The 14,622-nt window shown below is 29.0% G+C and overlaps 1 protein-coding gene across 1 annotated transcript; it reads right to left on the reverse strand.

Annotated features, from left to right (window-relative positions):
- Window positions 1-5,446: 5,446 nt before the first annotated feature.
- LOC111316999 (thaumatin-like protein) lies at window positions 5,447-7,076 on the reverse strand. The gene is made up of 2 exons (XM_022919284.2): window positions 6,699-7,076; window positions 5,447-6,302 (listed from the first exon to the last, which is right to left on the reverse strand). The coding sequence occupies exons 1-2, from the start codon at window positions 6,763-6,765 to the stop codon at window positions 5,602-5,604; spliced, it is 768 nt and encodes a 255-aa protein (XP_022775019.2). The 5' UTR covers window positions 6,766-7,076; the 3' UTR covers window positions 5,447-5,601.
- Between the last annotated feature and the right edge of the window lie 7,546 nt (window positions 7,077-14,622).

The following is a 14,622-nucleotide window of genomic DNA, read 5'->3' on the forward strand; positions in this document are numbered from 1 at the left end:
GTAATGAGAATCCTTTGTGTGAGAAAAAAAAAGTAGTAAAACGATGTGGGGCAAAATGTCAAGCTGCATCAAATGATCCTTCGGTCTTGAACCTTTTTAATACATGTTTTGAGCCTATTATATCCATTTTTTATGACCCTTCACCTTGGCCTACATTACAACCTTGAAAAGTCCATTTGGATCAAATGTGAATACTCAACTTGAATGATCATAGGTTGAGCAAAGACATGCTCATGATGAAGTAATGGAATCATGCTACATGAAAGATATCAACAATGGATGAAAAATGAGAAAAGAGAAAAAAAGGAAAAAAAAGAAAAAAAAAGAAAAAAAATGAGAAAATGAAAAAATAAAAAAGGAGATTCAAATTGAAAACCTGAAAGGGTGATTTTGGTACCAAAAAAAAAAAAGATCCAGGTCAAATGGCTCACATGAATGAAAGATCAAAGACATCTGAAGTCCCTCAAAGACATCTGAAGATCCCTCAAAGACTGGGGCAGAGTTCGCCAAGCTCAAGATGACTTCAATAGTAAATGGAATGAGTTTTTGAAAAAAAATCCTAGATTAATGTTGAAAATTGTCTGAATATTCATCATTTGGACATACCATTCACCCCAATGACATGTATCCAATTTATTTCGTTTCCCATTTGTTTTGTACCAAAACAGATCTTCATTATTTATCTTTACCATAATTCACCTTGTATTCTCTTATCATTGCACCCCTAGAATGAATTGAGAAAATGCTTGATTGCATTGTATTTGTCAGGATTTGAAATGATAATGAATGAATGAATATGTGCTTAAAAGAGTCTTGCATTCATTTGAAAAGAAATCTAAGATGATGGTGGAGACAAAATGAAGAAATGATAGAAACCTAGAAGAGATGATTTAGAAGGATATATGATGTGATCAAATGAAGAAATGGGGCAGTGATACAATCAAGTGATGAGTACGAGGATGAATTGATCGATATGACTTGCAAGTTGTGATTGAATGATGAAGATAAAATCTGTTTTGGAATGGTTGATGTTGAGACAAGGACCTAGTAATGGTGGATGAAATTTGTTTTGAAATTTGCTAGTGCTGAAAAATTCATTGAATGATGGTCAAGGGATGATCGATTGATGAAGCTTATTCCAAAGAATTGAGAAACTGAACAAGGAAAGAATCTGAGCGGAAGAGACAATTAAGAGCTACACTGGTTCGATCCTAGAAGAGCAGTGTAATTGGATCCTTGAAGAATCAAAGGACTTGACACCCAAGAAAGAAAAGAGCTTGAGAAACTTAAGTACCATACAGTGAACAGGAATTAATTGGCCAACATTTGCATAGCATGCATTGAAATTCATATGCATTTGCATAGCATACACTACTTTCAGAAAAGTATAGTGTATAAATCCAAAAAGCAGGGGTGTCCCAAGATCCCACATAGAGAAGATAGATGTGAAGACACTTTCAAAAATTGAGAAAGAAAAAGCTTGTCAGGTAAGTTTCTAATCCTTGAAATAGGATATTTTTTGGTATCAGGGTTGATTTATAAGACCTTTGGGCATGATCTCCTGAAATTCCCTCAAACACAACTTTCAACTCCTTCGGACATGATTGTCTAGGAGTATTTACTTTTTCAAGTTCGTTGCCTCTGTTTAGAGGAGCAATTTACTTTCCAAAGTCGTGGTACCTCTGTTTAGAGGAGCAATTTACTTTTCCAAAGTCGTGGTGCCTCTGTTTAGAGGAGCAATTTACTTTCCAAAGTTGTGGTACCTCTGTTTAGAGGAGCAATTTACTTTTCAAAGTTCGTTGCCTCTGTTTAGAGGAGCAATTTACTTTTTCAAAGTCGTGATACCTCTGTTTAGAGGAGCAATTTACTTTCCAAAGTTGTGGTACCTCTATTTAGAGGAGCAATTTACTTTTCAAAGTTCGTTGCCTCTGTTTAGAGGGGCAATTTACTTTTCCAAAGTCGTGGTACCTCTGTTTAGAGGAGCAATTTACTTTTCCAAAGTCGTGATGCCTCTGTTTAGAGGAGTAATTTACTTTCAAAGTTCCGTTGCCTCTGTTTAGAGGAGCAATTTACTTTTCCAAAGTCGTGGTGCCTCTGTTTAGAGGAGCAATTTACTTTCCAAAAGTCGTGGTTCCTCTATTTAGAGGAGCAATTTATGTTTCTCAAAGTCGTTGAGCCTCTGTTTAGAGGAGCTTTCGTAAAAAAAAAAAAAAAAAAAACAAAAAACAAAAAAAAAAACAAAAAAACAACAAAAAAATAAAAAAATGTTGAGTTGAGTCTTGATTGGGTGTCTACGTCTTTGCGCAATTTCTGTTTCACAGAAAATGTGCAAAGAGGGGCAGCTGTAAACACCCAATTGGATCAAGGCCCAGATCGATTGGGCCTGGCCCAAATGGGTAAGCCCAATTCAATTTTATCTTATATTTTTTTTTCTTCTTCTTTTGTATTTTATGTATTGTATTATTTATTATTATTATTATGTATTAATATATGTATATATTTATTTATTTTTTGTTAATATTTATGTGTATTTTATTATTTATGTATTATTACTAATATGTATATATATATTTTTTATCTTTTTTATTTTATTTATTTTTGTATTTTTACTTATCTAATTATATATCTGATATTTTTTTTATTATTATTTTTATCCTATAATATCTTTTGATTTATCTTTTCTAATTATCTAGTTTTTTTTTATTATTTTGATTTTTATTTTGGAGGGCTAGGATTGAAAGTTGAAGAATCCCCCTGGGAGTGAGAATTCAATCAGAAGAGTCCAGACTGGATTCAAAGATTGAATTCCCATCCAAAGGAGAATTGAGATTGATCAGAAACTCCTGATCAATCCCTATATAAAGCACCTCCTGGAACAGAATGAAACACACAGAGAAAACAGTAAGCAAAGCTACTGATTTGAGAGAAAAAGAGGTGTATAGGAAGCTAGGAAAAGTTTAGGAGTGTTCTGGGAGTGAAAAAAAATTTTCAGAAATTTTTTGCGAAAAATTTTTTTGGAAATTTTTGAGAAATTTCCAGATTCCGACGAAATTTGAATTTTCTGGCAACAATTCCGGCGAACCTTGAAGTTTCCGGCAATCTGCCCAGTTTCTGGCGAAAATCCCAGAAACCGGTGATCTTCCGACCCACTTCCGGCGAACTTCCGACGAAAATTCCAGATCCCGGTGACATTTTCCAGAATCCGACACCGGTGTTCTTCAGCCTTTAGAGAGAAGGCAGAGAAAAGGGAAGGAAGAGAGAGAGAGGGGAGGAGCGTTCTGTCGAAAAACGAAGGGGATTGCCTTTTATACCCTCCCAAAACGACGTCGTTTTGGCTTTAAGTTAATCAGAGGATCCGCGCGTTTTGCCGAAACCCGACCCGACCCGAACGTCGACCCGATTCTGACCTGCGCGTTCTTGCACTCCTCTAAGCCGAGCCGAGCCGAGCTTCCAAGCCATTCTCCCCGAGCCGTTTCCCTGCCTTGAGCCGAGCCGAGCCGAGCCGTGATCCGAGCCGCTTCCAGGGTTTTTTTTTTTTTTCTTTGTTTATTTTTTTATTTATTAGATTAGGTTTATTTAATATTCTTTTTATTTTTATTTTTTTATTTAGTTTTTTATTAGTATATTTTCTTTAAATAAAAATCAAAAATTAAAAAAAAAATATTTTTAGGGAAAAGTTGAAAGTATCAATTTTCCTTAAAAGTAAATTTTCAAAAAAGGATTTTTGAGGAAAAGTTGAAAGTATCCATTTTCCTTGAAAAATCGAAATTTCAAAAAAAATATTTTTAGGGAAAAGTTGAAAGTATCAATTTTCCTTAAAAGAAAAATAAATTTTCAAAAAAATATTTTTAGGGAAAAGTTGAAAGTATCAATTTTCCTTAAAAAAATAAATTTTCAAAAAAGGGATTTTTGAGGAAAAGTTGAAAGTATCAATTTTCCTTGAAAATCGAAATTTTCAAAAAATATTTTTTGAGAAAAGTTGAAAGTATCAATTTTCCCTACATAAAAAAAATCATTCTTTCATTCCTTTTTATTTTGATTTTTTTATTTTGATTTTTCTTTAAATAATCTGACGACGGAGCCTCTGCAAGTGAAACAGTAGTTTTTCTTGCATGCTCTTGAGGTGAGGAAATTTTCTCAATTTTCTGCTAAAAGTATTAGAGTCAATTGAGAAAAATTTTCAATAATTAATTACTTGGTAAAATTTTAAGGCTTTTGGATAACACAAATTTAAGCTGGTACCATCTTTTGATGGGCGTTGTGAGGGTGCTATAACCTTTCTCACACGTAACCGAACTCCCGAACTCTGTTCTGGTTAGTAGACCTGAACCTATTCTTTTAGGGACCCTTAAACTTAGGTGTTCCCTGAAAGGACAGATTCTTTAGGTGGCCAATCGCACCTAGATAAAAAAGATTGGTGGCGACTCCCTTAAGTCAATGTCTAGCGATAGATCCCCGGATCTAGACGTTATGACAATTTAAACCCTACATTTATTTATAAAAATAAATAATTACAAATTGAGAATATAAAAGAAAAAAAAATAGCAAAGTGTAACTATGAAGTCAAATATTGTAAATATACAAGATTGTTTATTATTGATTAGATTTTTATCTTTTCATTTTAATTTATAAATAATATAATGATAAAATAATATTTTTTATTTTTTATTTTTTCTAAGTAATAGATGAAAACAAAATTTAATATTTCTTTTAATTTTTCCTTTTTCTTATAAGCATACTAATAAAAAATATTTTTGATGTTTTCATTTTTTATCTATTCTATCATGCAGTACCTAAGTTGATTTTGCTAATTTGAATTTATTAATATATTGACAGTGTTTAAATTTTATACATTATTATTAAACCATATGTTGTTATATCATTAATAATCAAATTTTAAAAAATTAAAAATTCTAAGATATATATTCAATTTATTTTTAGGAATTTCTCAACTTTTAAATTTATTTTTTATTAATTATATAATGATTTATAATTTAATTAAAATATATAAATTTTATACATTTTCAGTAATTCAATATATTAAATATGAATTCATATCAATAAATATTCTTTTCGTCTCATAAACAATGTCTTGTATAGCTTTTAAATATATGTATCCATACTTAAAAAAGTAAAATTCAAATACTCCAAAGAAAAATTCGTTTCTTGCTTAATCAAAATGTTGATTAATGCATAATTTACTACAAGTGGAGTAGTTTTGCATCGACGATTTCCTTGCCTTCTTTTGAACTTTTCAGAAGCTAGCTTTCCATGTCAATTCAATTTCATTTCATCCACAAAACACAGGTCACCTACTCAAGAGTATAGGGGGTAGGACCCCACGTCCCCACTCCCCAACGGCCAAAACTGCCCAGGTTCTCCATTCATATCTCTAATTATCTGTGTAGATCTAAGCAGAAAACAAACAAATTCGCCACACGAGTACTGCCATAGCCAATATGATATAACATAAATTTTCTATTAACAAAAAGCCCACAACAGACCATGCAATATAGTATATGATAGAGATTAGAGAGGACAGAAGTAGATATTACCACCAAATTTCATGCTAATTATATAATTACATAAAATAACAACGGATTATGGACCGATTAGCCTAAAATCTAGCGTGGTGGGGCAGAGAGCAACCAAATAGCTACCGCGGGAGCAAGTGGCAATGCTAGTGCGCTCATCGTAAGCATAAGAATACGCTTTTGGGCAAGCAGCCTTGAAAATCTTTGAATATGCGGTTGGATTGCGAGATGGAGGAGTCCCAAAAGCCCCAGTGCAGCAATTCCTTGGCGAGTTGAAAGCAAAGCAAGCACTTTTGCAGGCCACCACTCTCTTGTTATCCCTTGATCTCACTTGTAAACCAACGGGGCACATCAAGTTCAAGTCATTGACGCATCCTGCATAGCTGCATTTGCCTGACCCTTTGAAAGGAGTTACAGACATGGCTATGTTGTACCCATCCACCAAGCTGATGTTGTAGAAATCTAGCTCTTTACCGATGGTGATTTCCGCTAGGGTGGCAGGAGGGGTGCTGCCAAGCCCATTACGGAAGAGGGAGCCTCCGCAGTCCCCTGTGGCACAGCGACCGCGTCCAGAGGCATCAAAGGAGCAGCCATGGCGACCCCAGAAACGACCTGACCAGAGGGGAAGGAGACTCATAGAGTAGGCCTTGTTGGGTGGAAGCTTGAAGCCACCGCGGGCTAAAAGAGGCTTTCCAGCGCTTGGTTGGATCCCTGGCCGCACTGGGTGAGGGCACTTGTAGAGTGTTATAGTTGTTGCTGATACCTCAACTGTTCAAAACAAAAACAATGGTTATAAAAATGTGAAGGATCTGTCTAAAATATTAATGCAGATCTATTTACCTATGTCGGAGTTTGAAAGCACAGACATTTCCAAACGCCAAAGAATACAGAAAAATTATGTCAAAAAAGGAGTTTAATCCAAGATATTTGGAATTGGTCTTAATTAAGTTAGGAAAAAAAGAAGCTTATTCAAGAGCAAATGCTAGACACTAACCATAATTTCTCTGAAATATTCTCTCCAAAGTTAAAAAAAAAAAAAAAAAAAAAAAAACACAGTTGAATCAACAGAAAATGTGAAAGATAGTAATGGAGAAAACTGAAAAACATTAGCATTACATGGCATCGACAGATCTTGGAAAAAGATGACAGGGAGTAAGAAAATACCTGAAATGTGAGATAATAGAAGAGTGAAGAGTGTTAAAGTTAGCAGAGATCTCATCAATGTCTCCATGGCTGGAACTTTAGCGGTTTAAGGAGCGTAGAAGAGAGGGAGAGATAACCAAAGGCCTGACCATTACTTAGCTGTAACTATGATAGCCGTAGCCCTTTTATATACATATAAAATAAACCAAAGTATGGTTTGGTTCTCGTTATACTAGTAACCACTGAAAGGTCAAAATTTGTTTTTTTTTTTTTTTTTTTGAGAAACGTGAATAAAGCCTGCCGCAATATGGAACTACCGCTTACTGCAATTGTAATCTTAAAGAGCTTTGGTGGTGTATTGTTTCTATGACTTGAATACTGAAAAAAGGCAAATATATTCCAACCGAAAAAAAAAAAGTAAAAAAGAATAAATATATACATGGACACTTAATTTTATCCGGATAATATATGATCATTTGTAAAGTATATTAAATTTTGATTCAATTTAAATCTAACATTTATTTAATTTTAACAAAATTTTAAAATTAAAATTAAAACCAATTTGATTCAAAATTTTCAAAGTCAACTTTTACCAAATTAAGTTAAAATTAGTCAAACATAGTTAAAATTAATAAAACTTGATCAAAACGGATAGAACCCGGATCAACATTTAAAATTCATAACTCAATTGAAATCAATGTAGTTTAAAATTGAAATTTGTAATTTTTAAAGTACTAAAAAGTTTAATTGACTCCATGAAGTGTAAAATTATTAAAATATCTTTAGAAGAATATTTGTAATTTGACCTTTTCAAAATTGAATTTTTGTGAAAACTTTTAGAAAATAATTGAATATATTTTCATAATTTTTGATTCATTGAAAACCTAAATCACACCTTAGAAGATATGAAATTATCAAAATGTCCTTTAATGGTATTTTTGTAATTTAACTTTCTCAATGTCAAATTTTAGTAAAATGCTCAATATCATTGTTTGATATTATTTGATAAGTTTTAGAATTTTGAAAACCTTAATTGTACCTCTAGAGGTATGAATTATCAAAATACTATATAATGATAATTTCGTAATTAGACCTTTTCAAGTTTAGTTTTTTGTAAAACTTTCTATATCATGATTTTATAATATTTGATGATTTTTTATGCTTTCAAAACTGTAGTAGTACTTTAGGAGGTGTGAAATTACCAAAATATGTCTATGGGGTAATTTCATAATTTGACCTTCATGATGTTAGATTTTCACGAAAATTTTTAAATCTTAATTTCATATTATTTCATGATTTTTTATGCTTTAAAATTTTAAAAATGAGCACAGGAACATTAATTTAAAAATTTGACCTAATGATAAAAAATTTTATATTTGAGGTAAAATGGTTTTTTAATTTGGTTTTAATGGTTGCAAAAATCTAACTTTTATAGTGAACAATATGAACCATTGGATCACATGGAAAATCTTGATCCAATGGCTAAAGTTTGTTCATTGAAACAAAAATAAGAGAGAAATTTGAGCTATTAGATTTTTTTTTTATCTTAGGGTCAATGTTCAATTTGCAGGAGATATTTCCACCATCTTTTTCACAAAATAGAGGGGATGTTTCTGCATTGAAAAAACTAAAAGGAGATTGTGAGAAAACAGAAGAGAAAAGAAAAAGGAAAAATCATGAGGAAAAAAGAAAAAAAAATCTTTATGCTTTATTTGCATGAAGGTATGTTTTCTCAACATCTATATTTGCATTTCTTGCGTCCTCATTACATTTTCCATTGCATTTTCATCTTGTTTCATCAATTTTTTTATTGGTTTTCTTGAAAGTTTGTAGTTTATTTTCTTGTTCAAAGTTTGAATCAAATTTCATCTAACTAATCAATAGTTTGAGTGAAGCTAGAAAAATAAGAAAAACAAAACAATTCACCATTTAAAAACCAAATTGGAGATTTGACCAACCTCCTACACCATGGCCAAACCTCCTCTCGGTTCCCTCTAATTGTTTTCTTTGCTTCTTTTGCTACCTATGTATGTTTGGTTGATGGTTCACTTGTTATTTGTTTAGTTTATGATTTAGTTTTGTGGTATGTGATGGTGTTTGGCTCATGTTCAAGTTGTTCATATTTCCTTAGTTATTTTAGTTTATTTCATGTTTGATAAATGTCTCCTCATGATTCAAATACCTTTATGTAATGTTTAAGTAAGTATATAGTGCATGTTTGGCTTGAATGAAGTGAAGATTACATGATAATAGTCCCATGAAGGTTCAGCCATGGTGTTTCATGCTTTGGCCAAACTTTATTCATCATTTCAAGTTATTTGCTACTTTGATTCATATATTAGATTATGTTTTTTATGATGATTAGCAATTTTTCAATGTGTTTGAATGAATTTTTAATGAAAAAAAATGCTAGTTTAGTAAGTGGTTTTTGTGATTTTTTTTTTTTGTGTTTATTTGGTTAGTTTTAAGAAAAAAATGGTGGAACATTCAAACAAGCTTCAGAGTTTTTTTCATTTTTGATCCATTTTGTTCTTGAATTTTCCTGCACAAAATGTTTGTAATTTAATTTTATAAATACATTGGTTTGTAATTATTTTTTCTTATGTCATACTTTGGGCACATATATCATTAATGACATTTTTGTAATATGTAATTATTACATGCATTTTTCATAAAACCCCAAACTTGAAATCCCAAAATTTGAAACCTCAAAATTTAAAACCCCAAATTCCCTTGAAATCCTAAACCCTAAACTATAAACTGTTAATCGTAAATTTTATCCCTAAACCCTTGTCCCAAACCCTAAACCAAACTAAACCCTAAAACCAACCCTTAAGCCCTAATACTAATCATGCATTTTCATTTCATATTAGCTTGTCATCATATGCATTGCTATATTGTCATGGATTCATATTTTATCATTCATATTATATTGTCATGCATTTATCATATTTTATTATGTTCATGCATCTCATGCATTTGTTTTCAAAAATTGGTTTTCAAAAGAAAATATTTTAAACAAGGTAACATATTAATTAAATATAGTCATCAAAATATGGCTTAACTATAGAGGGACTCTTCGTGATTATAATTTATGCAAGGTGTTATCTCAAATTTTTAAGGCAATTTGAAAAATTTTAAATTAGAAATATTTTTGAAACTCTACCTAATTATAGGAGAGTGAAATAAGTGTTTCTATATTTAAAATGTTTTTATTTTGATCCAAAAAAAGTTTTGTTTATAAAACTTTGATCTGTTTCGATTTTTTTGAAAATAAAAAAAGAAAAAGAATTTATTTTAAACATTAGGGAAAATAAGACCATTTAAACCAAAATTTAAGTATAACATGCAATTAATTGGTATTGTCTTTGACGGGTGCCGTGAAGGTACTAATATTTTTTCAAGCATAATTGACTCCAAGCTCTAAATTTTAATTTCGCAAATCGTAAATTTTCTTTTTATGAAACTTTTAAACTCATTTTAAAATGTTTTATTAAAAAGACAAAATTTTTGGGTGATCATTACAACCTAAAAGAGATTAGTAGCGACTTTGTGTTTTGTTTTTATTAAAAATATTTTTGTCCTCATTTTTCAAAATTTCCTATTCGTCCAGCTTTTGGGTCTTCCGCCCTCGAGTTCTGAGATGTTGCAACAATATATATTAATTTAATACACATTTTATATGGTTAAATACAAATTTGGTCCCATATTACATAATTTTTGTCAATTTAATATCTTAAAAATTAAAATTCTTAATTAGATATTTGAATTTTTATTTCATCAAATATTTTTTACTTTAGCCTAACATCATTTGTTAACTTGACGATGTGCCATTGATATATGATAAAATGATATCACACATGAAAAAAAAATCATTAGTCACCACGTCATCATGAAGAGAAAAAATATTTTAAAAAATAAAAAATATAAAAATTTTCAAAAAATTCAAAATCAAAAATTAAAAAATTTTAAAATATATACAAAATTTTCAAAAATTAAATTAAAAAATTTGAAATTTTTTTAAAAAAATTTTAGCGCATTAAAACTTTGTAAAAAAATTTAAATCTAAATTTTATTGAAATTAAAGAATTAAAAAAATCCAAAATTAATACTTTTAAAAATTAAAAATTTTATGAAAATTTTTAAACATTGAAAACTTTTTTTCAAAAATTAAAATCTGGATTCCATTTAAGCTCAAACTAGAAAAAAAAAAGAGAAAAAATTATGGAAAGAGAATAAGATGAGAAGTAGAAGAGGGGAGAATGGGAAGGGTTGGAAAGGAATGGTAGGTGGTTGTAAGAGCTTATTTGCCTCCTCACCAGCTTGGAGGAAATTGAAGTAGATCTAACCGATATTGATGCAAATCAATCGATCCATGGTGGATTGATCTAAATTCACCATGATCGGCTAATTGGCAGCCAACCTTCCACTCTTATTCCCTTTCCTTTTCCTTTTCCTTACCCCCACCCTCCTACCTTTCTTCCCTCTATCTCTATCCCTGATTCCCTTTTTCTTTTTCTTTTTTTTTGATTTTTTTTGTAATTTTAAATAAAATTTTATATTTTTCTATTTTATTTTAAATTTTAAAAAATAATTTTTTGTTTTATTTTTATGTTGACATGGTGACTAAGGACATGTTATTTTACCATATGTCATGATGTTATTTCATATCCATACTACTTCAAAAAGTTAACTAACAATATTATGCTAAAAGTATCAAAGAACTTGGTGAAACAAAAGTTTAAATATCTTATTGCGTATTTGAATTCTTCAAATATCAAACTAATAAAAGTTGAATAATACAAGGGCTAAATTTGTATTTAACCTTACTTTATACACTCACATAAATTTTAATTTTATTATAAAACAAAAATTTTAATACATTTCACTTAAATTCTTAAAATAAGGAACAAATATATAAATACGTAATTTCAATGCAATGCTTTAATACATTCCTTAAAATAAGAAATAAATATGAATACGTAATTTCATTGCAATGCTTTAATACATGTAACACTGTAAAAAAATTGAAGTCAAATTGTAAATTCATCCATTTATTCATATGATTGTATTTTTTGATAATAATTTGATATGTAGTTCATATATAATAATTTTTTCTCATCTTATTCTCTTTCCATAATTATTATATATAATAATTCATATGTAGTTCATATATAATAATTTGATAAAATTTACATATGTATTATTATGTAATACATATATAATAATACATATAATAATTTTTTAATAATACATATATATGAACTATTATTATAATTCCATATTTAATCGTTAATAGTATTAAAATTCCATCAATTTCTTCATTGATGTGGATATTGATTGGTTGGTGTAACGTTGATCTTGTTTATGCGACAATATTATGGTGATTTTTATTGGATAACTAATGATGTGAAATTTTTATGTGTTGGTCAAATGTCTTTTTTCTAATGTACAAATGTCCTCTTTTTTTTTTTCATTTCTTCTTTTAGAAAGTAAAAACATAAAAAAAGAAAATCAAGAATTGCAGTCATGGTCGCCAATTTGGTCATTTTTACTAGATCTAGCATCCATTTTACGCTATCTCTTATCTCTATCTTTTTCTCAACTCCTATCCCTTCTTTATAAAAGTTTATCCGTGTCTATTATTTTCAATATACTTGTTTGTTAGATGGACAAAAAAAAAAATGGATGAAAAATCATTTCTTTGAATCCCATTTTTCTTGGTCTAGAACAAAAATCCCAACATGAAATCAAGCAACATTTATAAGGTTAAAGTGATGTTATTCTACATATGTTAAATTTTTTGTTTTTTTTTGTGATTTTATGTTCAAGTTGACTCTCCATTTATTGCTAATTAATTTTAGGTTGGATGTTTAACATGTCATTAAAGCCTAGATTCTATTTGTAATGTGATAAGCTTCTGTTTCAACCTACAATACATATTACAAGACTTGTTAATGTGTTGTTATATCACATCTATTAAATTTTGGATTTCTTATGATCTTATATTCAAATTAGATTCCTCTATTTAATCAATTGTTTTAAGTTAGATACTTAATATATAAAATGAAATGGCTTTCAAAAAACTTAAATTTAAAAGAAAATAAAACAATTTTTTTACAAGAATCCCATTCATGAACCAAGGTTTCCTTCCTAATCATGTTAGTGGTTTTCTAAGGATTTGGTAGCCAAGTTCATAAGAGCTTCAACCTTAACTCCAATAGCCAAAAACTTTTTGGTATAGTCCATGGTTTCCATAAAGAAAAAAATTCATCTCCACCTTTGTGTCAATCCTTTTGCTATTAAACCCATAAAATTTTATGCTTTCTCTAGATGGGTACATGCATTTCAAACCCATTTTGAGTTCAGTCACTTGAACTCATAAAAAAAAAAAAAAGGGTTAGCACAAAACAATCATTTGTTTTGCTTATATATTAATATAATAAGAGACAATCTATTAATAAAATGAACTAATTTTTTTCAATTAGAGTTAAAAGAAAAAGCATATATATAGGTTAATTTTGATGCGAGGGAGAAATATATAAATAAGAATGAAGTGAAATAAACCTACACTTGAAGTCTTAAACTAGAAGTTGAAAAACTAATTCAAGGATTAAAGTTTAAAGAAATGAAAAAGCGATGGATGAAAAAAAGAAAAATAGGTATAAGCAAAAGTAAAGTGGCTAGACTTTTTTTTTTATTTTTTTTTCTCTTGATACTTTTCCTTTCTTGTCCTACACTTGAAAGTTAAAAGTTAAAACCTTATACCAATTCTCCAAGAAATTTTCTCTCAACCTTTCCAAGCTTTGATATTTGATTAGGTTAGTTTTTAAATATTTTTTTAATTAAAAGGTTTTTATTTTTAGTTTTCTATTCATTTATAAATGAAAAGGAAATTAGAAATGCCAATCCCATCTCTTGGCCACATGGTCAACAAAACAAAAATATCTATGTCATCATTAGCTGTCCAATAAAAATCATGTTAAGTTGTTAATATTCCCTCTTAAGCAATGGCAATATCGTAACTTTGTTAACAATTAATTAAAATTTATAATTTAAAAAAATAATTCAATTTTGTCAAATATTATGCTTGAATAAATCTATAATTCATTTAAGTAAAGACTAAAAAGACAAATTGCACAATATGACAACTAATTAACACAACACTCATAATTTTGAGTACTATTAGAGTGTAAGACTAAAGGTGCGGTTTCATGTCTATCAATAATCCCTTTTTAACAATTTTGAATTGTTCCTCTTCATCACTCAAGGAAAAAATAGTGAAAGCTCACCTTTCCAAATATTTTGGTTGTTATCTTTATGAATATTTTTTATATTAATTTCTTATATTTCATCATATAAGCTTTGAAGCATTTTTTACTTTTCAATCTTAGAAATGATTGAATGTTTTACATATAAAATTTTAATGAAAACAAAATATTTTTCTTGATGACAATTAAATTTTTATGAGAATATTAAATAATAATTAAATTAACAAAATTCAATTCAATCAAATTTAACCATAAGGTGGATAGATTTTTTAACAATTTGATATGTCTTTGATTCAGAGTAGAGTTTTTGATTGAATGATTGGAATGATAGATTCAATTTTTATTAATAGAACATAAAATATGTTGATTTTAAATACAATATAGTAACATAACATAAAAAAGATATGAGTATGATAAAAAAAATTTGTATTTAACACATCAACACGAATTTAGCATAAAAAATTTTTAATTTTAGACATTTTTAACATGAAATAAATATAATATAAATTCAAGAACTACCAAATTTACAAATTTATAAGGTAGTTAGTTTTGAAAAGAAAAAATAGTAAAATAAAAATAGAGGGAAAACAACAAAAATAGAGTAAAATGGGTAATTTAAATGCAAAAAAAAAAAAAAAATGGAATAACAATTTTAGTTATTAATGTTGTCAAGG

This window comes from Durio zibethinus, chromosome 9 (assembly GCF_047325235.1).
Source record: "Durio zibethinus cultivar Kanyao isolate XHJ-2024 chromosome 9, ASM4732523v1, whole genome shotgun sequence".
Classification (NCBI taxonomy): Eukaryota; Viridiplantae; Streptophyta; class Magnoliopsida; order Malvales; family Malvaceae; genus Durio; species Durio zibethinus.

Excerpts from the sequence above, each read along its gene's own strand:
- LOC111316999 (XM_022919284.2), bottom strand. The coding sequence starts at position 6,765 with ATGGAGACATTGATGAGATCTCTGCTAACTTTAACACTCTTCACTCTT. Across the intron at positions 6,303-6,698 it reads TCTATTATCTCACATTTCAG|TTGAGGTATCAGCAACAACT; the intron begins GTATTTTCTTAC and ends TGTTTTGAACAG.